General features: G+C 40.0%; 1 protein-coding gene across 2 annotated transcripts in view; it reads right to left on the reverse strand.

Moving 5' to 3' along the window:
- Positions 1-10,518: 10,518 nt before the first annotated feature.
- The window catches only part of VAV3 (vav guanine nucleotide exchange factor 3), a 145,599-nt gene continuing 128,592 nt past the window's right edge, over positions 10,519-27,525 (reverse strand). The window contains exons 22-28 of one of the 2 annotated variants that reach the window (XM_088524356.1): positions 26,804-26,838; positions 24,603-24,719; positions 23,836-23,923; positions 21,438-21,567; positions 16,834-16,920; positions 12,437-12,588; positions 10,519-10,805 (exon numbers count right to left, since the gene is read on the reverse strand). In XM_088524356.1, the coding sequence (XP_088380482.1) occupies positions 10,764-10,805; positions 12,437-12,588; positions 16,834-16,920; positions 21,438-21,567; positions 23,836-23,923; positions 24,603-24,719; positions 26,804-26,838 (651 nt within the window). In that variant the 3' untranslated portion in view covers positions 10,519-10,763. The remainder of the gene's footprint in view (positions 10,806-12,436; positions 12,589-16,833; positions 16,921-21,437; positions 21,568-23,835; positions 23,924-24,602; positions 24,720-26,803; positions 26,839-27,525) is intronic. The other variant, XM_088524357.1, reaches the window with a different exon arrangement.

Genomic DNA, 27,525 nt, shown 5'->3' on the forward strand with positions numbered 1-27,525 from the left:
GCTGCCCTCCACAGCCCCAGCGCCTGCGCTTCACATGCCTTTTCCTCCTCAGAGGCTGAAAGCAAAAATGCAATATGATTCAAGTGGTCTGGACAGGCATTATCAACAAAACGTAACAGTGAACTTTACTATACTGAAAGTAACCTAATACATTTAAAGGACATCTCCACTTGTTTTTTTTCTCCCGGCCTTCATAACGGGCTACTGTGTTGCATAGCTAGAGGGAGAAAAAAAAAAAAAAAAAAAGCCACACTAACCTAAACAGGAAAACAGTGCAAAAAAATTTGAAACAATGCAAAAATCACTGAGTTCCATTCTCAACCAAATGAGAAAATGGGTGTTCAGTTTTCTCACACAAGAAACTTCTCCCTTTCTGCCTCCTGGAAACCATAGTCAGGGTGTAATAATGAGAAAGTGCTGCTACTGAATCAGCGCTCTGCTGATTTTAGTTTGGGCTCTGCTTTTATAAATACAGTCATTACAGAACATTAATCTATATGCCACAAAAGTAAATGAAAAATACAGTACCTAAAATAAATACTTATTTCCCAGAACAGAGAAAATTTTGATCATATTGGAAGTGTATGTTTTGCCCAATCTGATACCACCTGTATTCCGTAGTGGTTTTTTATATTTTATATATATGCCATGCAGTGTTATTGCACTAAAAAAACGTTCCTGGCTACCTTAAAAGGTACTTTTAGGGTATGGACCAGTCATCAACAAGTTAAAGTTATTGCTCTACTAGGCATTTTTCACACGGACTATATGGAAAGAGCAGTTAAATGCTTCTTGCACTGGTGAGTATAATAATAAGAAACCACTGCCCAAGGCAAGGTGCTTCTCGCGAAAGCTTAACGCAGGCTGGCAGAAGGTCTCTCCGGGCACTGCTTCCTGAAACAGGGATGAGGGATTGACTGGGGCTCTTCATTTGTGTGTTTAAAGGAGAAAGGCAGAAAGAAATACAGGAAGGCAAGAGAAACTAGGAGAGCAATACAGGCATAGAAGGGAGCCAAACAGCCAGAAAGAAGTTACTTTTGAATATAATACTCACCAGAAAGAGGAAATATGAATTTCCAGAAAGGAAATTGATTCTTGGCCTGACAAATAGAAATTTGTGTGTACTCTTTGCAAGTATAATGTCTATACCAAGGAAATGCATGTTTTTTTTTTCCCCAAAATTCTTCTCTCCAAAGTAGCTGGGGGAGACTTCCCAACTGTTAGCTAATCACACAGACCAAAAAGAAATGAATATTCTGGATGCAGCTCAAGCACATACTATGTAAGGCAATCTTATCACACAGCTATAGCAGCTAGATTTTAACAGATTACATAAACTATAACAAGTTAATACGATAGTACAGCAGCACCCCAATACCAGAGTCTTTCCAACCCTCCAGCGGCAGGACGGAGTTGTGCATCTTGTTCCAAAGCCACCCTGATGAGACTGACAGCCTCTATATCAAAACTCAGGTTAATGTACAATAAACTACATATACGCTCCAGTCACTCAAGAAAACAGTTCTGGGGTTTCAAATCCGGTTCTGTTTTGTGACTTTTGCGACTGGCCAAGCTCCAGGGGCACGTGAAAGCACAAACACTGCCCCACAGAACACCTCTTGTTCTGCGGGCACGTTCCCACAACACAGGTTAATCGTTGCCGTCTCCTGCAGCCCCACATCCCACAGTCTATTAATGATTATTTAATGCCTCTAGACTACTACATGCTCAGATGAATTCTACTACTAATTCAAACTGTTCTTCCAGTTACACTCAAATAAAGCTTTTTGCTCTTCATTTTTCCTCATGAAGGGGAAGAAAGATAAAATACCTATTTTTCTGTGTCTTACTGACTAGATGTGTATTATTAGGACTACAGCTGTATTCTATGCTTGCTGGGTCATTTTAGTGTAACTAAAAAAATACTCGTGAGAACTGCAAAAATGACTCAATTCCACTGTGTCTAGCAGAAAGGCTACTGCAGCTCTGTACACAAATACAGAACTTGGAGAAAGGATGATTCCCAAAGGCTCACACTGTGATCTGGTACTCATCTAGAAAAAGTCAAGCAAGAAAAAGAGGTGTTCACACATCATGCAAGATTAATCAAAGCGCTAGTATTCATTTCATCATATAAGATTAAAAAAAATCATGCTGATAGCCGCTTCACCACTCTCAAATTTTAAGACCAGGATGCACCTCTTAAGGTCTGCAGAACCTTTACAAACTCTACACAAGAACAAAAACTTTTCCAGATTTACAAAAATGCATTTTTTGCTCTTTTGCAGAAAGGACTGTTGAAGCAAAGGCTTCCTTCTGTCAGATCACTCACTTGGCACTTGCTTGGGACTGATGAGCAAGACAAGGTACTTGGGAGACCTTCTTGTCAAGCTTTCCAGGACCGATGTACAGCTACGACAGAACTTTATTTTGACAACACAAAATATATTGGAGTAACAATATGTTGCATCAAAAGTGTGCATATCATCTGTAATACTAATGCCGTTTAGCTGAGACCCCCCTTATGAACCAGCTCCTCAGACTGTCGTTGCACACCATGTTTACGCTGTTGATAGAGCTAAATATAATTCAGTTGCTCCAGAAAATGCTTTAATTTGTGAAAATTCAAACACTTTGCTTATTTAGCAGTCTGCCAGCTCTATGCTGGATGTTCACCTTATTACCTTTTGGACCTCTTTTCCACTCCATATTGGTATAATATTTCTGCAAGTTTTTGGCAAAGACCAACAGTTGATTGAAGCTCTCTTCAGCTGAAAGGCAATTACAGAAAAGTAGTACAGTGGGAGCTCCAGGGAGCACATGGTACACGTCTTGGGCAGCTTTAACTATATATAAAGCATCTATGACACATTTAGCTAACCTTATCTTAAAAACCTCTGGTGATAGAGAATCCACAATTCCCCTAGATATTTTTTTCCCACTTAGGTAACTTCAACAATTTTCCCTGAAGGCTACCCTAAATCTCTTTGCTGCAGTTTAGGGTTTTTGTTTGTTTGTTTTCCCCTCCTCCCCTCTGGTATTATTTTCAGTGACTGGGGAGAAGTTTAATCTCCTTAATCTACCTGAAACTTTTCACATATTTGAACACCTCTCTTACCACCTCTGCCCTCGACTATGACTGGGTTCAGACACCTTCCAGTTGCCCAATCCTTCCTCATGGACCTCTTTAGGAGTCTTTACTGTTAGCTGCAATTTCTACCAAGTGTAGGGCCCAAAACATGGCAAAGCTTTCCAGATGGTGACTTACCAGCACAGAGGTAAAGGATTATTTCTGCATTTTATAGTGATGATTGCACTGCACATGGTCCTCTGTTACTCTCTCCCCTTTTCTATCACAGCACTGCTGCTCCACCAGTCTGAACTGGCATAGACAATTCCTTCCACCTGCAAATATAATCTCAGATGTCTTATTTATGGTTTTTTCCCCTAGATCACTGTTTTAATTGGCCAAAAACAGTGTAAGTTACAGTCTATCCTCCAGGCTGTTCACAGTCTGTGCTTGCATGGCATCATTTGATAATTTGATAAACATATTTTCTAGCCACAGAAAGGTACTACTGTTTTGCGGACAATTTGCTTCTTAGGAGGAATATGTAAAATGGACATCTAGCAATCATTTAACCATGCCCAAATGATAGGATTCAATTAGAGAGTATCTGACAGCTTAAAAACTCTAGACCAGACGGAAACATTCATTTGTTCCTACCACTTACAGAGGTCCAAAGCCCCAGGGGAGCTGCCCAGCCCTGGACACGCTGTCTAAAAACTGTCTGAGACCATCCAAGATTTGCCAGCAAAATTAGTGCAAGCTGCGCATCAGGGCTTCTCAGAAGCTCGCTTTTCTTTTTTCCCCAAAAACCATGAAAATCCTTAAGCTAAGAGGCAAATAACAATACTGATAGATAATATTCTCTATAGACATCCTTTTTCCTACCTGTGTGTTTGCTATCATGCCTCAAAAGATAGTAAGGACTAAGGCTTTTGCTGCACATGCTCTTATTAGGCATCACACAATCCTGAGGAGCAGTGAGGCGGCTCTAGTGACAGGCAGACTGAGCCTGTGTCCCCCTGTCCAGGAAAGGCAGGAAAAATGGTGTACACTCCCAGAGCATAAGCCAAAATGTTACCAAGACTGAAAAGCAGTACCTGGGTTTTGCTTGGATTGCTGGGGCTTGATTTTCCACTACTCACTATCTGAGAAAAAGTCACAATGACATACTTACTGAGTAATCAGCACTTCAATCTCACAATTCCTATCTCCACCTGATCTCACTGAATATATTTATCCTGCTACATAATTGCAAAAATAATAAATCTCTCTTGTAAATAAAGTATGAATATTAAAAATAGCTATTGCATCCTCTACCTAGAAGTGTCCTTGGGAAATGAGGGAGGGTAATGAAAGCCCTACCTCTCCCCTCAACAAGAACAGGGAATATTAATACCTCTGCACCCCCAAAATCAGCAGGAATCATTGCATTTATGACTGCACTTTTTTTTTTTTTTTTCTCCCTCTACCAAAGCCCCATCAATATACTTCTGAGACAATACATCTTTGGGACTGGGCACCTGGGCATGTTGACTTACACCACACCACTGAATTATATAACAATCTTTCTGATAAAAAAAAAAAAAAAAAAAAAGACAAATAGCAAGTGAGAACAAGCCTCCCTTTCAGAGCACACCATGTTCAAGAGCTCCTTCAGCCTCGGCATTCAAATCAGATGACACCTGCGAGTCACACCCAGAACACTGCAGAACAGCCAGTTCCCGGGAGCTTAATCTTTGATCCCACAAATACAAAGCAGGCAAATTTAAGGGAGCTATATAGAGAGATGCACCAAATGCAGAGCATGAAACCCTCCTTTGTTCCCAATGCTCACGAGAAGGGTCAAGGGACCTCCCTGGAAGCGGGAGAACCAGGCACGGGCACCGCACTGTGGCTACTCAGCCCCAACTTCAGCGAGTTACTGCGTGGCCACAGTAAAGCAGGTGAGAAGATGCCACGATTTCTGAGTATCAACACCTCTCCCCTGCTGCCTGGGGAGGACTCATCCCCCCTGCAGTCTGCACTGAGATGCCATCGAGGCTTACAGTTATTCTGAATAGAAATCACAGCTGATAACCTGCATTTAACAGCAGATTCTAATAATCTTTCAGCAAAATTTTGCAGTTTCTCTGAGGCAGAAGTAGGTGTTTCTCTCTGTTATTTTAAATCAAAAGTTTCTGTGTACCCTCCCCTTAAAGCTACTCAGAATCTTTCTCAAGCAGCGATGAGGCAAATGCACAAGAGAGAAAGCTCCAGGCAAACTACTGTGCTCCGATGTTTCTCAACTGATGATCATTCTGTGATAGCAACTTTAAACAGCACTCAATGAAAATAAAAATACACTCAAGATTCAGAAAGGGAAATAACTGGGAAAAAGGCAAAAAAGAAAAAAAAAAAAAGTGTTCGTACATGACCTAGCAACTTAGCAGAGTGAGGTGCTCCTGGCACACTATACACTATAAATACCCAACAGCTACTGGGATATCAACTATAAAATTCCTCAGCCTTATGAATGGATTATAATTAAAATTGCAGGAACAATATAGCATCTCTGAAGAAAATTTTAAACTGCCTTGAAACAGCAGTTAAAAAATAAAAGAGATTTTACAGTGTTCTTGAATAGGGCTGGGCCAGGGTCCTTAAACCATCTACCTGCATTGGCAAAGGTTTCCTATGCAGAAGCATTAAAGGATTTCTGTTTTCAACTCATGCTATCATTAGGCATTTGGCATCTTGTGCAACAGTTTAGAACATGTTATCACACACCAGGTTGTTTCTGACACAAATGGTACAATAGCAACTTTTTACTCCCTGTTCTCTGATATTCTCTATTCCCGTTCTTCCTAACACCGCATTTTACCCTGGCAGCATTAACATAAACAGAAGCTCTGAAAGAAGCAAAACAGCCTCTTGGCTCCTGGCAAACAGCCACCTCCCAACCTGCCATTTGTCAGAGCTAGGACTTCGCTTAAGGTCAGACTGCAACATTTTCAAATGAACTCACAGAGTTTCCGAAAAGGACATTACAAAACAAAAAACCATAACCCCTGCCACAGACACACACATAGACATGCAGAAAGTCAACAACAACTCAGAATGTTTCAGGAGGCTTATTAAATAAAATGCAACATTATGACCATACACGCATCCTTAAAACGCTGATCAGGAATTATAAAACTAAATTAGAAATTCCAATCTCATTTGCTATAAAACCAAATGGCTCTTTGTTCTTGCAAAGGAAGTTGCTAAGATAAGGCAACGAATCACCCCACTGCACCCAGTTTCTGAGGCTTAATCCTTTTAGATTTGTGTTTTCTAATTTTATATGCCCATACAGTTGAGCATTTTATGAAAAAGTACACGTCATTAACATCTATGATCTCATCCCCCAGCTTGATGAAGTCAAAACGCCTCCAAATTGCACTTCTAGAATGGGCTCCTAGGTGAGAGCTAAAATACCACAACACAATTCAAGAAAAGCTGCTGAATTTCTCTTAAAATGAATAGATTGAAAGTTTCTAGACCGGGCACCAGTGATGACCCCGACTGAACGTGAGGAAAACAGGCACGACTGTTTATGCACCATGGATGATGGACACGCAGCATCTTCAGGGCTCACCTGTCCCTTTCCCTTTAGTCGTGCCTTGCAACATGACTCTCATTGTGGGACTGAAAAGGTTAGACATGTGCCACAGCACTGGACACAAGTAGGGCTGCTCAACTCAGTACTGCAAATTAAATTAAAGCTTGCAAGTATTGCTGCTCAAAGGGGAGCAGCAGGGCTCTCAGAAAATAACAGAGAGAACTGCAGATGAAATAGTGACATGAGGCTCTGGGCAGCCTGGGTGCAGCAGGGGAGACTTCATTTACTGTAGCATTGATACGGTACGTAAAACAGTGTACAGGAGAGCATATATTCCATTTGCAGCTGCAGCTCTTTTTCAAAGTATTGGTTGTTCTGACAACAGGCAGGACAAGCAATTTCTGCATGGAATATCAGTCAGTGGACAAAGCTCGGTTCTGAAATTGGGTATTTTGCACAAACTCTACTTTTTTTGTTGTTTGTTTATTTAGCCAGCATCGCTTTCTTACCTTTATGAACCAGTCAACCCTTGAGAATCGACCTTTCCGTCTCCTTCAGCAAGTGCCTCGTGTTTGCCTGCGAGGCAGAGCAGAAAGGTAACCTGCTTGGCCTAATTGTCATTGCTGAAGTGACATTTTTTTTCAAGCTGAGGTTTTCAAATAAGCATCTAAACCCTAGGACCCAAACACAAGCGTCTCTTGCACCCTAATTATGGTGTTTTCTCAGCTTCTCACCCATCACAGGACACGCACCTCTTCTCACACGTAAGAGGATGGAAAATGCCTGTGACCGAGTGTGATATTGTTAACAAGAGAATTTAATTGGGTAACATTTTTGCATCTCCTCTTAGGTGTAACTCCTGGTTATGTGATATGTTCACGGGTGACAGCAAAATTATGCCTTACATCTGTAAAGACGTGTCAATGCCTCATTAAGTTTAATGATTATCTGTTAAAAGGGTGGTTCCAGAAGAAAAGATTTGCTACTGAAAAACAGAAGTGATGCAAGAAAACACCACTGAAGTTCTACCATCACTGACCTTGCTGAATTCATTTAACCTGCCCAGATATATTTTAACAAACCTATTAAAGGTTTTATTACATTAAAAAAATGCATGAATTGGTTATACCACAAGAAGGGAAGTACCCCACAAAATCCAGCAGAGACTGTTTTCAGAGTGGAGCTCAATTCAACCTTAACTTGTATGTTAAATCAATATAAACAAATATATATATATATATATATATCTGCAGGCGGAGGGAAAGCAGGAGGTGGGAGAGGAAGTATATAGCCATGAAACACGACAGATTTTTTTTTCCCCAAAAGCTTCTGTTCAATCAAAACCTGCAAGGATCTTCAACAGATTGAAAGTCAATAGGATATGAACCTGATTCAAGTATCATTTATAGCAGGGAGAACAAAACAGCAGCCGCAGCAACATTTTCCTGGATGTGGATATCTAGGTATCTTAAGATATCTAACAATAAAAAGGCTCTCATGAAAACCTGTACGGTCCCATTTACAATGACAGTGACAGCTCAGTCTTCAGTTAAACAAGGTTTACACAAACGTGGAAAAACAAAACTTCATCAGGTCACACTCACAGTGAGAAGGTGCTTAGAAAAACAAAGCAGAACCTTCACACTAGCCAAAAACACATTTCGACACACGCTATTAAACAAAAAAGTAACCAGTTTATTTAACATATTTACATAATATTACAAATTTAAGTACTTTAACTCCATCATCACATGACAATAAAACCTCCATACAGCAAAAGCAGCACATGAAAGAGACACTCCAGAATATTTAGTAAATCTTTGGTACTCAAAACATAGTTCAAGATGCAGCATTATCTCAACCAACGTAGGGCCCAAAGCACAGAGCACGACGTGGAGCTTCACCATGGTTAGCCGGGTCTCATTCTTCCCCAAGGCCGATTGCTGCATTCAGGAATTGCTCAACAGCTTTAGGATGACTCTGAAAACAACTGAGGCATTTCTTAGTTTGTACTGAATTAACCTGCTTTCTCTAAGATCTAGCAAAGCACCAAACACTTCACAGACCTAAAGCCTAAGCCTCTAGCCCTTAAGCAAGCCAAACTGAGAGAATCAACTTTGCCTGCTAAAGGAGATAGGATCAGGCCCACAAAAGCCAATAAGACTGTGGCAGAGAGTGAGTAGAGACAGCATCCCCCAGGCCACGCTGCTGTACAGACCATTTACAAAATGTGTTTTATGCATAATCTGCATATTTACAAATGCTCTGAACTGTTCTGTCAAGTAACACGCTCAACACAACCCCAATTTACATCATTTTGAGGTAAATTCTTGAACCATTAGAGCATCAGCAGGGTTTCACTTGCAAGGCGAAGTGGGGGTGGAAACAGCAGTGCTAACTCGTGCACACAAATGGCAAGATACCCATGTGAAAGGGAGACAGGGAACAGCAACAGACGACATGGAATAGGATGAATTTGCTTTCTTGGTTGGTCACATTCAAGGAGGAAAACATTAGCCTAGAGGGAAAAGGCAGCTAGGAGCTTTTTAGTTTCTCACAAGTTTAAGCTGATTTACAAAACCCCTAAATATTAGAACCTGCATGTCTGCAGACATCACCCACAGCTATTTTAGTTCACAACCACAGCAGTTTTGACACTATGTATGTATTAAAAGTCTGGCTCACCAAAACAGGGAAACCACTTTTGAGCCCTGCTGATTTCAAGCTAGCTAACTTGGACACACATTTTAAAGTGGGAATTTGGACTGCAGGGATTGCAGGGTCCTAAGCCTGCAATAAGACCACTCATTGCATTTCCACTGACGTCCCAGGGAAAGAGAGAGGAAATACAAGATAACACAACCAGCAGTGTTTTGTTGTGTAAGTGCACAAAAAGTGACAGAAACTCCTGTCTGTCTAAGACAAGACAGCTGAGGATTGAAAGTTCACCCACCATAAGTTCACCCAAATCAACCGAGGACTTAAAATACAACGTTCAGTTTTACACTTGAGCAGTGACACCATCTTGCCTACAGTACTGCCTGTAACTAAAGAAGGTAAGTCCTACTTTTTCTAAGACTACCTTTTACTGTTTACTTCTTTAGACTCCACAGATTTAATACATGCACAAGAACAAACAGATTTTTTTTTCTTGTCTGGTCAACAACTGAATGCAGCTGCTAACTAAATTCTTACTGCAAAGTTCAGTCCTACCAACATTCACAGCCCACTAGTGCCCACTGCTACAGAACAGGACTACAATATTTATTTAATGTTGGTGCTGCTGCATTTAAAAGCACATCTTTGCATGAATATCCTCAGTTGCGCTTTCATGGTCAGCTGCCCATATGGAAAAACAAACAAAACAAAACCCAACAGACACACACAAAAGCTTCGGGATGACAAAGAATCCCACAATTCCACATTGCAGATGCTCTTTCAAGCACTACCACATCACTACACCTTCTTAAAATGCTGTCTTTAAACAAATTGTCACAAAATTTAGGCCGGACCTCAAAAGAAGTTATTTAACTAATTACATATGCATGAATGCTACTCGTATTTACTACATTTACATTTCCTTCAGAATGCTTTTGTGAGCGTGGAAGTGTTTGTAAGGTGATAAGTAAGGTAGTTTGATGTTTCAAGACAAGTCTACTGACTACACGTTATGCACACTGGAACGACTGAACTGCTTTCTGCATGCAGTGATAAGGAGAAATAAGCCTTCATCTCCTTGTATCATCACAGATGTTAGCTGCAAGAAAGAGGTTTATTAAACATTCAGCAATAGCTAGTATCCACGGTGTACTAACAATGTGAAATGAAAAGGAGCAGAAAGGAATTCATTTTCCAGAGATCTGGGAAGGCGAGGGCTGGACTTTGTACCGAACCCCAGTGATGACAAACTGGCAGGTTGTTTCTTGCACAGCTCTGGGCAAGGTAATAAACTGCGAGCACAAACTTCAGCAGAAATCCCAACATTAAGACTGGAAGATTCAGACAGACAAAAATGCTGCTGTTTGAATAGTTAATAGGACCAATAATACTTAGCAGATATTAAATTCTACAATCCCTGAAATTGATGCTCAGTAGAAGAAAGTTCTTAATTCATTCATCCTCTTCAACATAAGTTGATGGAAACCAGCCCACCTAAAGAAAGGGAAAGAGCAGAAGAAAATAATATGAGATACCCAGTTTTTCAAAGAGCCAGTTGAGGTAAAACAAGGATGGGTCTGTTTAGTAAATATAGGAATAAGATTTAAAGACAAACTTGACCGATTTGACACTGTTAGGGCAATTACCCATAATAGAAGAATAAATATAGATAATCTGGGGACTAAATACCCTCTTCTCCTTAAGAAAGTAATAATAATAAAAAATCCTCGTGCCCAAATCAGAAATCTAGGCATTGAAAAGAAAGGCAAGAAAAGCTAAGAGCAGGAATGTTTTACTGCAGGGGCAGTTAAATTTTCCACAGGCTTCAGTGAGTCTCAGGAATCCTCTTACAAAGAAAATAGTGACTGATTGTATTGCATTGCTATTGCATTGCACACAGTTAAATCCCAGTGCAGCCAACGGGATTTTTAAATAAGAGAGAGCTGGAAGGCAGAGTCCAGCAGTTTACACTTCATAAGTGATAAAGCTATCTCCATTCTGAAGTTATTGATGTGTCAAGTAAGGATTATATTAGATATACAGAGAAGCCTAGTCATATTTTTTATTGTCTTATCTATTTGCGTTGTATTTTTTACTCTGACTCCTTTATCCCTAAGTCAATTTAACACTGATGAAAGACACCCCAAACCAAACCTGGGGTGTAACGGAGCGGGCAACTGCGCACGTTTTGTGAGCCCCAGAGGCCTAAGCTGAGCCACGCCAAGGCCGTCAGGAAGACGGCTGGCTGCCACCAGGCACCACTTCAGAAGCGTGACAAAGACATCCTCTGTTTTCTTCATGTGCAAAACATTCATAGGATGATTAGATTTCTTCTTTTTCCCCATCTTTCCTCAAGGCTAAAGGTCTGTTTCACTTTAAGATCACAAGTGGGCCCATGCACAAAAAAATAAAGTTCTCCAAATGGCACAAAGTGGTAAATCCAAATATATCCTGCCCTATCTACTGCAGCCGCACTTGCAGCTTTGGTTTCCAGCCTGCAGCCAATCCGCTTTCCTGCACCCTGCTCACAAAACGGGAGAGAAATAGGGCAGACCACATCCCTGCACGTCACCCCGGGGATGGCAGTCCCGGCACTGCTGCCTCGTCCATGCTAAGGAGCAGTAGGATCATGCTGAAAACATAGAGGTTTTCAGGGTCAAAACTGAAATTTTATTCCCATGCAGCCAAAGCTCTGCAAGGCTCAGAGTGCAGTGTGCAGTGACCTTGTCAAAATCCCTGCTAAACGTGTTACTGTGAGCCGCGCTGTTAGCCCTCAAGAGGAGCAGCCTTCCATAAAAGCCGCTGCAGCACGGCCTGGCAGTGGGAGGTGTGGAAATCGCTCCAGGTTCCCCAGCTCGCCGCAGGAACCCAACCAGATCCTGATATTCAGCTTGGTTATTCCCAGAGCAAGTGCATCCCAATATTGAGCCTGCTGCAGGGCTGCGCTGGGTAACGCAATGCAACCAAGAGCTGCTGAGCAGCAACGCCTGGCTCTTGTGAAACGGCGACGTGCCGCGTCTTGTGAATTTAAGAGCAAGGCCGTTGCGAACACATCCCTGCGCAACACCCCTGTCAGCGAAGGCAGCACAAAATGAGACAGACAAAAAAAAAAAAAACACACATACCCTTCCATTTACTTCGCCTCGCCACCAGCCATTTGCGCTCATCTTCGTATAAATTTTTACGACGTCCCCTTTCAGTAAGGACAGTTCTCTCATGTCTCTTGCGCAGAAGTCATACCTGGCTATGGCAATGCCTATTACCTTTGGGCTTAGCACTGAAATGAAACAGAAGTTAATATTTATTAAGATTTGCTAATTGAAGGCTACTACAACAACATAAATAGCAATACTATAAAATAAAAGTGATTTCATGACAACATACACTGGCATTAACTTTATGCAAATATGAAAGCACCTGCACTAAAGAGGTCAAGCAGCTTTTTTCATAAGTCAGTGCTGTATAAGCTGGATGGATTTTATGGGATTTGTTACAGTATTTTTTATTCTTAGAAAAAATACTCAAGCTAAATATAGCATAAAGAAAATATTCCACCCCCCTCACAATTGTTGAATACAGTCGAAATTATTACACTTCTGTGCTTTATTATAAAGCTTGCTGCCAGGTACATACATCCACATATTTTACAAGTCACTAGTTTCTTTCCAAAGAAATTAATCGCATTTGCAGCTGATTTAGCTTTAAACCTCTAATGAAGAAAAACAAACAGATTAAGCTGCTGTTCTTTCAAAAACAACTTCCAAGTTAAGGATTAATTCACATCATATTGGAAGTTAACATCAGCATCAACAAAAAAAACAAAGAATTTCCACAGCAAATGTGTACATGTCCCTTTTTACAGTTAGTGTAAGTACTGCCTTATATAGGGGACTCTTTTCAGGAGTTTATTCTGTAAATCAAACAATCAAAAATAACAACCAACAGATTTGTTCAAAAATCTTGCCACATGGAGAAAAATCAGAGGACTTAAAGTGCACAAGTTTGTTTGCTTTTTCTTTCTCCTTCCTCAGGCTTCAGGGAAATGAATGTTTAACAATGTTAAGCTACATCAATCTACCCAAAAAAAAAAAAAAAAAAAACACTACCTCCACACTTTTTACTTATAGCAAACTCAAGATGGTTGTTAACTGTGTTGCAGAATATCTGAAACCACAAGAGAAACCCTACATGCTTCCAAGGGGAGGAACATGGGCACAGAACACCTAAGAGATTTAGGCCTGTAGCTTGAACAGTTTAGAAAGAAAACCTAAACTCCTATAGGGCATTTGAAAAAGTGGGCAAAGCACTCCATTTTGGAACATTTACTTTCAACCAGTGCAAGTTGTTTTTGTGGCCATTTTTCTGTACAAGTCACTACAGGCAAAACGGACCAGCACAAGGTAGTTTCCTACCAAAATAATTTTGGAAGAATTTGCAATATGGTCATGAGGGAAAATTTAACATGATGCACAGAAAATCAACATCATCTTCTGAACCATTAACCAATTTCTTAAAGCTTTCCAATCATCGTTAGGAAGTATAATTAAGAGTCTAGCTTTATTTATGCCTTCAGTAATTGATCAGTAGAGGTTTATAACAAGTTGCCACCTTTGATTTAGTCAGGAACCCAAACCAGGGCATATGAACTAAAAGAACTTGACAGTTCTAACTGCTTGTATTTATGGTGTCTTCTGGCCTCATCCAGGACACTGAGGGCACATTTGGCAGAAACAGAAGCTTGTGCGTAACAGCTTTCACTATATAAAAACATTATATATTCATTTTAACTTAGAGAAATATTTAACACGATTTCTATATTCTGTTCAAATAATTATTACAACCAGGGCAAAAAATGAAACATCTGAAAGGCATCCCTATGTTTTAAAAAGGGATTACATCTTTTCACCGTATCATTCTAGTTGAGTCCAACATTTCAGACTGTGTATTCAGAGCATACTTATATCAGCTACTTAATACAAGATGTAAATATGTCATCTAAAGGAGAATCAGCATCTCAGCTTATTGCTGTTGTTCACAACACAGAGAAGCTGCAAAGCCTAGGCAAGCGGTTACATACATTAAAGTCCAAATATGCTTCCTCCTCCCCAAGTCAAACACAGTCACTATTGACTTAGATGCTGACATAAGTATTATGTCTGATATCTTATCAGGATTTTGGCAATCAATTTTCAGGGAAATTTGCTCCAGACAGAAGCCAAAGGACAGAAATACACACATCGGCCATGGGGCAAAGTCCAACAAATGGGAGAAAAGATAGAAGGAAAGACCTAGAGAGGACCAAAAAACAAAACAAAACAAACAAACAAAAACACCCCCATGGAAGAATAAGAGGAAGGACACTGAGGAAAGAGAGGGTAGAAAAGGAATAGGGGCAGATTTGGTGGGGGTAGAGGGAAGACTTCTCTTTCTTTAATAAAAATGGTACACAAATGATGGAAATATATAATAAGAAACAAGATAAGTGAGGGAGGCCAGGAAGGGGAAACCAGTGCTAATTTAGGCAAGATGATAACCCTATGTTTCTGGGTTCCCATAATTACAAAAGCACCTTTAAGAGAGATCTTCAGCCCTGAAGCTCCAGGGTCAATGTGCCTTGGGGAAAGCAGCCTGCGTGAGGACCCCATGCCAGCAAGATGGGCAAGAAAAAATGGAAAATGAAGCAGGCAGAAATGGTAGCCACAGGGAGAGTGAGGAGCAGAGACACAAGGGAGTAGCAGTAGAGACAGGCGGGGAAAAAAGAGCTCAACAAGAGAACGTGAATGCGAGCTAAAAGAAAAAAAATAGAATTACTAAGAGAGGAAGCAGTAGTAAATGAATCTCTGAATTAGGAAGGAAGGAAGGATTGGGAGGATGAATAAGAAATAGAAAAGTCCAAGACCACTGAATAAAAGCTATGCAGGTAAACTGAAAAATCCTTTTCCTTTTAGCCAGGCCCTCCCTTCGGCACGCAGCAGGGAAAGCAGAGGGCAGGCACTGCGGGCAACCCGCCTCATCCCAGCGGGGAAGAGCTGCTCAGCAGCAGCAGGGCCTGTCGGCTCCAACGGAACTTGACTACGAGCTCAGGCCAACCATGAGGCAACGGGGGTGCGATGAGGGGAGCTCCAGGGGCTCCCAGCAGACTGACCCCGCTCACATTCCTGCCTGTGCCAAGTTCCCTGTGGGTCACTGCATCGTTAACACAACCTGTGAGCAGCTATTCCTCTCTCCTTGTGGCAAAGCCTCCCAGGAACTCTGCAGCCATATCCCCTAGGGGCCCTTCTTGGGTATTCGGGCTCCTCGAAGCAGCTCACGTTTCCTGGCAGGGTTTAAGGAACCCCCTGTCCCACCACACAGCAGGGGCAGTGCTCGCCGCGCTGTCGTAGCCCTTCCTCCTGCCATGCCAGCTTCCCCATCCGCAGAGCTCAGCCAGCATGGAAGACGCTTTTGAAAAGACACTTACAATAAATAACAAGTAATTGTTGCATAGTAATGTAAGCAAGTTCTCAAATACTTTAAAAAGATATGGTTTTACTACCAACACCTATCAAAATGGGAAATCCCTTTAACCCTGATAAAATTGAATTAAGAACTACTAGCCAACACCTTCATTTACTATTTTGTACTTTTTATATGGAAAATCTATGCAGCACATTGTGACGTACAAGATACTACGTCTTATTACAGTTACTTAGCAGTTTTCTGATAAAGCACTCGGCCCAGGACTCCCGCTCAGCAGAGACGCACCAAGGTGACAGGAGTGACTGCTGTTCCCCCCGTCTCACAGCAGGTCCTCCTGGCGTTCCCCTTCCTGTGGGCAAGGTCCTTTGGGCTCACCTCTTTGAGGACTGCATCTCCATAACCCCCATAACTCCCATCTGGTCCACTAATTTAGATTAGCAATGCTGCTACTTCAAGCATTTTTATGCAGTCCTTCGTTTAAAATGTTTGCATTTATTAAAGCCAGAAAAGATTAAAGGAGAATAAAGAACGCAACACGGGTACAGTTGGAAAACAGATGAGTAAAATTAACTGGTAATGTTAATGCAGAATTTAAAGAAAGCATTTGCTACAAAATACAAGCAACTATATTCTAAGATGCTGCTGCAGTATGGTTTGCTAGAGGGATGGGACGAATACATCAGTTATCTATAAGCAGTGCAATTTCCAGGTTTGTATATTTATACAACTACATTAAAATATAATGCTGCTCATAGGCATCATGACTGGATAGCAAATTAAAGGCTGACCGATCCTTGACTGAATCTTGCACAACTGCAGATTTGTGCTCCAGCTGCCCAAGCTCTCCTTTTTGCAGCGTACACTTTTCAGAAGTTTAGGAAGCATTTGGTTTTTGTTACACTGCAAGAATAGTAATTCTCCACATCAGGCTACCTGGTCATGTCATCTAATTACTCAGGTTTTAGTCAGACAAGAACTGAAAAAATAGATTCGTCCCTTCCCTAGCTTGCTACACACAGAAACAAACAAATTTAGAAGAAATATAAAAGCAGAAAAGCAGTACCTGACCAGAAAGGAGTGGATGAAGGGGGAACAAAGCTGTAGTCTGGAGGAGTTACAAAAGAAAACCCACAGAACAAAGAAGAAGGGGCTTAGAGAAAGAAAAGAGAAAAAGAGAGAAGCAGAACAACATTGAAATATTGGCACAAGATTTAAATAATAGTCTTTAAACTATGTAATTCATTGGTAATAAGGAAACTAAGGTTCCCCACTAAGGATGTCTGGAAGGAAATTGACTGTAATAACTAGAAAATTTGGATCTATGATTTAATTTTTAACAATTGCATTTTTTTAAAGAGTAAAATAGAAAGAAAGCACCCATTTAGGGATTCAGAGAAACAAATTAAAACTGCAGGGTCTTAGTAAATATAACAGGTTTTTTTCTTTTTTAATTTTGCGTGCCCCACTTAGAAAGCAGGAACAAAAACACAAAGACACACAGGAACTCCCATGTACATAGGAATCCTCTGGAGCTCAGGAGGACTCACCACATGCCCTCAGTTAGGAAGATCCTCTAAGTAACAACTGAGTTGGAGTCTCACAGCATGCACAGAAAGATGCTCGTAGTGGGCCCAGATAGGCATTAGCATCAGCAGGAATTCCACAGCTGAACCACATCCCCTAAGGACACACTTCTCATCTTTGCAGTTTTCATGGACATGAGGGAAAAGCCGTAAACAACAAAATGGCACAAGTTTGGCCCCGGCAGAACCACACACCGCAGCCTCTGCGGCCGCATTCTCAGGCGAAGGGTTAGGTGTGTGTTGGCTCTCCTGTCCAAAAACCTATGGAGGCAGCCTGTCTTTAAAGGCAAAAATAGACATCAAATGGACTTCATTAGAAATGACACGGTTTCAAATGGAAGCACGGTCTGTCCATTTGTTTCCAGATTTTGTCATTATTTTCACAAAGGAATAAAGGTACAATATAATATATAAAATCTAGTAATTCTGGGTGGTCTTTGTTCTTGGCTGTGCACATGAGAAGTTATCCAGCCCCAGTTCAACTAAGGATCATCTGCCCTCTAAATGAGGTCCAAAAGATAATATCCAAAATACCTATCTATTATTGAAGACCAGCGTTCTTTAATAAAAAAAAGATGCAGCAGGGTTATATCCATCACATAAAGCTGCTCCCCTGAATTTATTATTGTGACTGCACATGAAACAAAACCATTTTGCTTCATTTTTTTTTCCCAGGAACAGAGACTAGAGTTACTTTATGCAAAGAATAAGCTCAGACTCAATTTTACCTGAGTGAGAAAACATGCATTTATGACAATGAAACAGTGAGCACAAATAAAACAAACAGGACTAGTATCATGTTTGCACACATGAAAGCTGTGGTTGATTTGTTTTGAGAGCCCTTAGGTGAAGGGCAGTTTAGGTTTGCACCTGTAAATAAGCACAGAAGCAACGTACTCCCTCCTGTTCCTTAGCATCTCCCATGTGCTCCTCCGCAGCAGGGATCGCTTCCCAGCTCCATGAGCTCATGCATGGCCCATGAATGCAGCAGTGATCCTGCTCCTCAGAGCGCAGCTAGCGAGCCCAGGACAGCTGGGTGCCCAAGGACGCTGCTCAGACCACAAAGGGTTTGCCTAAGAGCGGAGCCAGCTCCGGGGACAATCAACTGCCTCAGCGGCTCCGGAGGGGTGAGGATAGCGAGCAAGCAGGGATGGAGATACAGCAGGTGCTACACAGCAGGCAGCTGGGGCTTCCCTACAGCATCTTCATTTCTCCAGAAACTTTTATTTCTGATACAACTGGAGCTTTGGGTGACAACCTGGTGAACTGAAAGGGGGTGAGTTTCGCTAGGTCTGGAGAGTGAAAGGAAAATTTCATGGTAAAATAGCAAGCCAAATTAACTGTAGCCACAAAATGAAGATTTCGTTCTAAAAACTAATAGATAATGAACGGAGATCAATTTGCTTGAAAACTGAAGATGTTGCAAGGTGATTTATTATGATTCACAAGTAAACTGAAATACCAATTGATTTTATTTGTTTTAATAGGTAAATGAAATCATGACAATTTAGGGGAGAAAAAAATCCTGTCTCAGATTTTTCTAGAAAATGAAGTTAATGTTGTATTGCCATTCAATTTCATAAGCACACCACCACAACTTTGTCAAAGCCTATAGTAGATCATCTGATGCTTCTAAGAAATAATTATCTTGTTTATTCTGTGGGTTATATATACACTAAAGACCAGCTGTTTTGAATAAGCAGCAACTGGTGCCTTGTAATTCATTTCAGTTAGGAAAATGGTTTCATTAAAAAATCCAGATACACAGTCAAATGAATGAAATAGCACACAATACTGAGTTGAAAACTTAAACATTAATTCCAGCTTCAAGCTGTCAAAGCCATTGCTCTCACTAGCCTCAGCACTGTGCTTGTTAAAATACAGTAAATGTGGCATTAAGAAGTTGCACAGCTGCAAATTAAGGCAGTGTCCCTCTTCCCCCTCCACTAACTTGCTGGTCTGCTTTCAACAAGTCTTTCTTGCCTTGAAATTGGATGGAAAGAGAACCAAGCCACTAGCTGTGCAGAGGTTCCCTCTGAGGGCTGAAGCAAGGTGAACCCCCATGTCCAGCCACCACCTGGTGAACAACTTGGTTCCTCTTCTAAAGGAATCCTAAGCCTAAAACTTACCAACTTCCTTCCAGATTCAGCCCTGCAGGGCTCTCATAGCCTAGATATATGGTTATTCCAGCATCAACTTGGTGAAAACTAACAGGACAGCTATAAAACTGAGCAGCATAACTCACAGATGGGCTGTTAATCAGGGAAACTTTGCTTAAAACACCTCACCAGGACATGCTGATGCTTCAAAAGAAAACTGTCAAATTGACTAATCAAAGTGTTATCCAGAGTCAGACTAACTAGGTATGCTGGCACAGCTCTGGAAAGCTATTGGGTTTCACATCCTGAGTTGCAGGACTCGAAGTCAGGTCTACAGACCCCTCCAATATATCCTGTAGCATTAAATGGCTGAAATTCACTTCAGCAGATAAGCACCTACCCCCTTAACTATGGGTGATGCATCCCACATCTATTTCTCTTACCTTTCCCTATATTGCCTTAAAAAAGAGTCTTGTTAAAGGAAATGTTTCCTTTTGAAGGTAAAGTTAATGAGGACGCCCCATGCACGTGGTGTATCCTGTGAAACGTGAAATGTTTGAGCTAAAACTTCTGTACCATAGTAAGTTAATGTATAGAACAGATACCTTCCAGCTTGCATAAGAAGTTTCTGCTCAGAACCAGTAATAACCAAATATTTTGGTACTAAGCAAAATAAAAGCAAAGAAAAGCAAGCAGCTCAGGCCCTCTGTGACAGCTAAAACCTTGATGTTGCAAAAGGTCTAGCAAAGGAGAGCACAAGAAGTGAGGAGAGGCAGAGCAGCAAAGGCAGAATAAAAACCAAAGGTAAAAAGAAAGATCTGGACAAATAAAGTCACCAAAGAGGGTGCACTGAGATATTGTATAGCAACCTGACAGGACTCTTCCACAGCAATTGGTGGAAGAAAACAGGAATGAAAGAAATAAAGCAGAACTAGGATAGAGACAAAGTAAATGAAATGTACAGACACATTCGTTTCTTACAATAATCTATCCTAAATTATCTTTGCTTCAATTAGGAGGAAGAAAGTCTCTAAAGCTATAGAAATATTATGCAACAGAGACAGGGAAGTAAACAAAAGCTAATGAACACAGCAAATGATAATCACGCAGCCAGCTCCATCATTGCAAAGTCTACACTGGACTCCATGGTCTTCACAACAGTCTTCCTATTGTTAAAATTCCCATTAATTTTTATTTTCCTCTTATTATCTGGCACAGCAGAGCAGCAAATCTAATATTTGCTATTTGACAGAAACTTTAAATACTTTTTATAGGCCATGTGGTAGTTCTTTTATCATTAACATTGAACTTTTATGTGTTCCAAAAACCATGCCAACTTCCATTTTGTAGTAACATGCTAAATAAAGGAGCATGAATAAAGGAGACATGATAAATCTTCTCAGTTTACTTCAAAATTTTAAGTGCTATTTAAACTGTACATTATTTCATTAACAGCTAGAAGCACACAGATCTGCAATAAACTTTGAAGCTTAACAAGAAAGCGTAAAAATAATCATGATATAGTGAATCAGTTCACTATACCAGAATATAGAGTTTGAGAAATGTATGTGGTATTATCAAAATGCTAGTTCACATGGTTACAAGATCGATGATTAAATCCTTTTAAGGATCAGCAATTGTAATGGATACTTAACACCTGTAGCTGCACCTATGCAAATGTTTGAAAACTTAAGCAGGATGCAGCTTAATCTCTCGCCAGCATTCCTAATATATAATTCCTAAATAATATTCATCAGAGAGATTTTAAGTTTCAAGATGAGTCTCAAGCAACAAGACAAGCTTACCAGACCTGTTTATAAACCTCATGGCAGTTCTGAATGTGCTCAGCTTCACAAAAATCCTGGCTAAAAGCACTATCATATTAATCGTTTATATACCAAAAATGGAAAATAAAGATGTTGAAAGTACCTTGTGCTTTAAATATTTAAATGATAGGAAACAGGAGATAAGTATAAGATACTCACAGTTGCCACCTGTTCTGTTACTCCTTTGTCCCACTGTGTTTTCAGATTCTTTGTATGGAAATTGGAGAGTAGTATCTAGACTTCGAAAACCTTCTTTGAGAGAGTGGTGCTTGTAGTATTCTATGAGTTCCTATCAGAAAAGACAATAACATGTAACTGGAATTCCTGGCAGGAAAGGAAATAACATGTCATTGGAAACACATGTTTTTCTAGACCCTGTTTAGAGTCAGTGAGAGTTTTATCACACAAGTAACCTTATTTTATAATACAACATCCCACAGCATGCACTAAATAAATCAAGTATCCTAAATATTGACTGCTTGTACACTGCCACTTAGCTTTCTGTGTTATTAAATCCTTGCCCTGAAGTGTTGAGAATATTTATACAGTGAAGCCTCATTTTTCATAAATATAATACATATATCATGTACAATACATATACCATATTCATATAGTAAAACTTTATGATCAAAGTCTATGCTTACTTGCTCCTTTGCGTATGCATTTGCTTTTCTGAACTCAGGAAGAAAGTCTGTTGCTTAACTGCCACAGTAACTGTCATTGTTTTCTCAGATTTCTCTTGCAGCAGTGAGTGATATCCAGTCATAAATACATTTATCAGATAATATCTCTGATAATAACTTGCACATGTAGTAATGCAGATAATATGCATAAATGCACAGATCTCAGATTAAGTATATATGTGTAAAAGCAGGCAGGCCAACTGCAACCTGATGAGCAGCTACATGGACCACGTTAAAAGTTTCAAAGCACTGCTGTTAAAATTCATGCATTTTTTCCAGCTAGTACTATACGAATAATCCAACATTTCACATTCTGTTTGGGCTGAAACCAATAATTTGTGTGTTTCTATATACACTAAGTGGGCTAAAATAGTTTATGTAACCAAGGAGATATGACAAACTGAAGGTAGTTACTTTAGTTTCTATTCTACAGAATGTAGCACCCATCAAAATCTTGGCAGCCTTGTTTTTTTTCCTTTGCAGTCTTCAGCTCCTGTTATTGGCTCTTAAATTTGAACTAGTCCTAACAATGTCAGCAACACACACAGATGCATCCAGAGTCTGGAATAAGATTATCATTGAACAAAAAATTCAGTGCAAATATATTCTATTTGATTAATGACCCTTCGATTGGGAGGCATCCACTCTTCAAAAACACAAGCACAAAGCCATATGTTTAGGATAAACCCATCACAGCTACCAATAATTCGCCAGTCACCCCACTCCACTTACTAACATTCAGATTTCCAAGGAAATAGTGCTGCGGTCAATCATTTCATATTTGAGGAATATGATCAGTTCTGTTGCTACCGGTGGCAAGATCCCAGGGTGGATGGCCCTAACACTGCCCATCTCCCTGGATGTTAAGTGGCAAGGAACACACGTCAGAGTGTGAAAGCAGCTTGGTGCTTTCCCCATTCAGGAAATTCATGTTCTTCCTATTCTAACGGGCACTTCACTGAATCAGGGTCACAACAAGCAGAGACTTCTGCTTGATCCTTTATTGAATACTCTTGCTGTACAGAGTGTCAGAGGTTAAATTAAAATAATATCTAAGGCTTCCTCTTTTCAAAGGTTCTCTCCCTATTCTTGGTTTATGTTGTCCTTCGATTTTATTTATCGTTTTAGAGTAATGGGAGATGCATGCAGGAAGGCTGCAGTGTAATCCGACTGATCGAGCTAAATATAATATATTGAACCAGCTTCCTTTAACTATGCATCAGAAAATGCTTAAGCAGTAAAATTTTTACAAATGCACTGAGGTCATTTATTCAGACACCTTGTATTTACGCATCTTGCCCGAGCAAAATGAACTACCAGGAAATTCTTTCAAATGAAAGGTCAAGAAAGATTTCTTCCCTGTACAACACAATTCTGACATAAAACTGGAACCTCGCTGCGGTGGGCTCCTATTCCAGCATTCCAGCTCTCCCAGAGGATTCCTGGACTCTGATGCCCAGCAGTAGGCACCATTCTGTTCTTCAGTGCCCACGTGCTGGGGTATGGAAGGGAAGGACCTTCACCCAGCTACTTTGGGGACCACTACCATAAAGTAGAACTCTTCAAAAGGCAGCAAACTTTCAGCAGAACTGCACAGAGAGCTGACACGAGGGATTCAGGCACACCCTCTCTTCCACACTACTGTAAGGGATACATTCTTGTCCAAAATATAAATACGTAATTCTAACCATGTACCACAATCACTCAGAGCAAACATCATACATATAAAAAAAATTATCCTCTTTGCAAGAACAGACAGGATTCAAATCTCTGTCACAGCACTGTTTGTAATTCTGCAAACCAAAGTACCACACACTTTACCTGCAGCTGTTAGGTAGAAGTTGCACATTGTAAAAAGTCTAATCAATGCTTACCATTAAATTTTTAAATTTTCTATTTTCCGCAATGTGAAAATAGCCATCTCTTGTTAAAATCTTGATGTGTTTCACTTCATTATTGTACCTGTGGGCAATGAATAACTTATGAATATAAATGTGTTTTTAATCAGAGGCAATCAATAATTACCTGAGGGCAGACCCCAATAACACTACACGAATAAATTCTTAAGACAAAATGCATATCCATGCCAAAATCTAGTTGACATCTAATTAACCATATGTATTTATTAAGGTCCAGCTAAAGAGGTAATCTGTATTCAGAACAAAAAAGGCATGACTAACTGCTTGTTCTAACTGGAAATTCCCATATATTGCTTGCTTTTGTATTTGCATTGATAATCAATGTGAAACCAAGACCTTCATAAGAATTTGTGAATATCCAGTTCACTGAAATCTCAGATAAAAAAAGGCTTCAAACTCCTGCTGAAGTCAATGGGAGTTACCTATTCACTTCAAGAAAAGCAGAACAAATTATATTCCAAACGTTTATTATTCCCCGATAGCCTATCATTTTTGTAGGCTCTTTTGCTACACTGATATTATAAAACTGTTGTTATTTCCTAATATAAATTCTGATTTATTTTGCGAACAACTTCAGTTTTCATGTACCGACTGACAAGTTATGCATGATTGTATAAGCCAGAATAGAATTTTTGGACTTTCTTTATTGATTACAGATATTGCATTATCTAGGCATAAATGAAACCAGAAGAACCTTATGTGAAAGTTTTTATCCCACTTACTTAATGCTAATGGCATATTCTCCTGACTCTTTGGTCCTGTGCCGCACCAGGTAAGTGCTGTTTATTCGGTTAATAAGTTCACTTTCTGCCTGCAATCTTTCCATTGCTCCTGCAAACCTGTAACACAGAACAACAAAAACTGGCCATGATTTTTTTTTTCAACACTATGCAAACAGATCTATCAAATATGCAATGGATGGTCTCAATATTCTGCATGAGATAGTGACCTAAAAATACATCAATTGCAACTGAACTCCATTTTCAAACCCCAAAATAAAAATAAGAAAAAATGAAGGCATTGATGGCAGGAAGAAAGGGAATTTCTAGGCAAAAAGAAGAAATCCTTATTTAGAAAAGTTCTCATGTTTTTATTTCACATTAAGGGAAATACTTATGCCTGAACATTAACTCAATGACCACTGATTTCAACAGCTCATAAATAAAAATGATTTTTCTGAATCAGGGCCTATTCTGAGACTGTATATTAAAGTTGGCTTGAATCATGTTTTAAAAATGAAAGAACAAAACTACAACTTCCTTTTGGCTTTTTATATTGAAACTGAAAATGTGGGCCCTGTCTTACCACAGTATATCCTGCTCCAGGATGCGTGAACCTTCCCAAGCAGAGAATCAGCATCTGACAGTATACTCAGCCAAATACATTAACTGACACATTAATTTAGCTTTAGTATTTAAACACTTCAGAATTCTCTGTAATGTCTCAAGGCTAAAATGTAATTGCTAGACTGAAATATCAACAAGCCCAAAGACTTATTTCAGCCTAACATGGCCATTTTTGAAAGAATCCATCCTACAGCAGAAAGCTGAGAGGTCACTGATTCTGCAGCACTGCTGCCCGAGCAGATCTGCGCCCTGGCGGTGTCGCTGCTCCGCGTGGGGCTGCCTGCACACAGCTCTACATGAGACGAGAGGCTAAAAGGTTCATTGTGCAGGGTGGGAGAAGTCGCTTCATTTTTACAGGGCTAATCGCATCAAAGAGAATGATTCTGAATGTTTACCACAAAACATGACTCATCCCTGACAAGATCATGTCTGGAGTACTGTGTCCTGTTCTGGGCTCCCCAAAACAAGAGAGACAAGGAGCTACTGCAGTGAGTCCTGTGGCAGGCCACCCTGATGATTATGAGACTGCAGCATTTCTCTTACAAGGAAAGACTGGGAGCTGGGCTGTTCAGAGCGAAGAGAATCTTCTCAGCGTGTGTATGAACCTGAAGGGAGGGTGTCAGGAGGATGGGGCGAGACTCTTCTCTGTGGTGCCCAGGATGAGAGGCAATGGCCACAAACAGAAACACAAGAAGGTCTGCCTGAACATGAGGAAAAACTTGTTTACTCTAAGGGTGACTGAGCACTGGAACAGGTGGCCCAGAGAGGTTGTAGAGCCTCCAACCTTGGAGATATTCAAAAGGCACCTGAACAGAGTCCTGGGCAATGTGCTCCAGGTGACAGTGCTTGAGCAAGGTGGTTGGACTAGATGATCTCCAGAGGTCCCTTCCTGCCTCAACCACTTCATGATTCTGCTTATAGCAAGTTTCAGCCTAAAGTCATTTTTTTACTTAAGAATTACAAGATGTTAGAAAATACTGATCCCAGTGATAAGCTCTCTACTAACAAAATTATGGACCAAATGCTAGAATTGAATTAAGAATATCAGCCTCAGCTGCTTATTGGGGGGGGGGGGGGAGGAGGAGATAAAAAAAAAAAAATGTTCATTAAGATATGATTCTGATTTCACTTTCTGTAAACCAGAGATAGTCAGGAACATCTAAATGAAGAAGCATAAAACCAGTGATAGAAGAGGAATGATGCTGCTTCTGCTCTCTCAGAATTATCCATAAGACAAAATATATTTTATGCTACTCTTTTGCTTAGTCGCCTGACATGTTAAGATCTACTTGCATGCTTCACATTATACCGAACTCTTATTTTTCCATTTGAGACCTCTGGGATTAACACTGTGTAACTATAGACTTGTAAACAAAATGTCAAAAACATTAAGCACATTATTACATCAGAAATGCTTTTAGGCAACGCACGGTGTTGTTTTCCCAAACCATTACAATGGCTTCTTCAGAAGCCTCGAAAGGTTAAACCAATATAAATTAGATTGCAACACACACTGTTGTCTTTCTATGAGCATTTTTTTTTCAGAAAGATTATTTTAAGACTACATAAGGACTCACCAGAGCTGGGAAGAGTAGTCTACTGGTTTAGGCACCTGAGGCATGAAAAGACACAACAGAATGATCATCAATATTGGGGGGTGTGGGAGGAAAGAAATCATACAAGCAAGCTAATTCGTTTGGAAGTCTAATTTCTCCTGAATTAATTAAGTGCAAATTTTCCAATTTCTGTTTTCATTTCCAACAACATATAGAATATACTTTTTTGTGTCATGACAGACAAAAATTACAAAACTTGGACCAAGTTTTTTTATTTAATAGAAGTGCAAAATTTATTTTGACAGTGTCCACATTCATTTCAACCATAAAACAGCCTAATGGTACATACCATTAAAATGTATCATCAAAATGTGTAACAAATACATTAAAAATACACTTCATGTTTCAAGGATTTTATGGCCTTAAAAAGACAGTCTACTAGAAAAAAAAATGCTGCATAAAAATCCCAGTAAAGTTATAGCTAACCCACAGCTGGTATTGTAGAGCTTCCTTCATACCTCTGTACTTGTTAGTCATGCACTGTACTTGAATAAGCATGGAATTTGAATCTCAATTTCAATTTTCAAAAAATTGAACTAAGATCAGTTTTTAAAGGAGGCAGTATATGTATACCCAAACATACACATAAAGTAACATTAAGACACGCACACACACAGTATAGTAATCCTTACGAGCATTTTATCTGGACCCTCTCACAGTGGTGCTGAGATACTGAAGTATTA

This window comes from Tinamus guttatus, unplaced genomic scaffold, assembly GCF_059628265.1.
Source record: "Tinamus guttatus ecotype Peru unplaced genomic scaffold, ASM5962826v1 Tinamus_guttatus_pri_ptg000211l, whole genome shotgun sequence".
Taxonomy (NCBI): Eukaryota; Metazoa; Chordata; class Aves; order Tinamiformes; family Tinamidae; genus Tinamus; species Tinamus guttatus.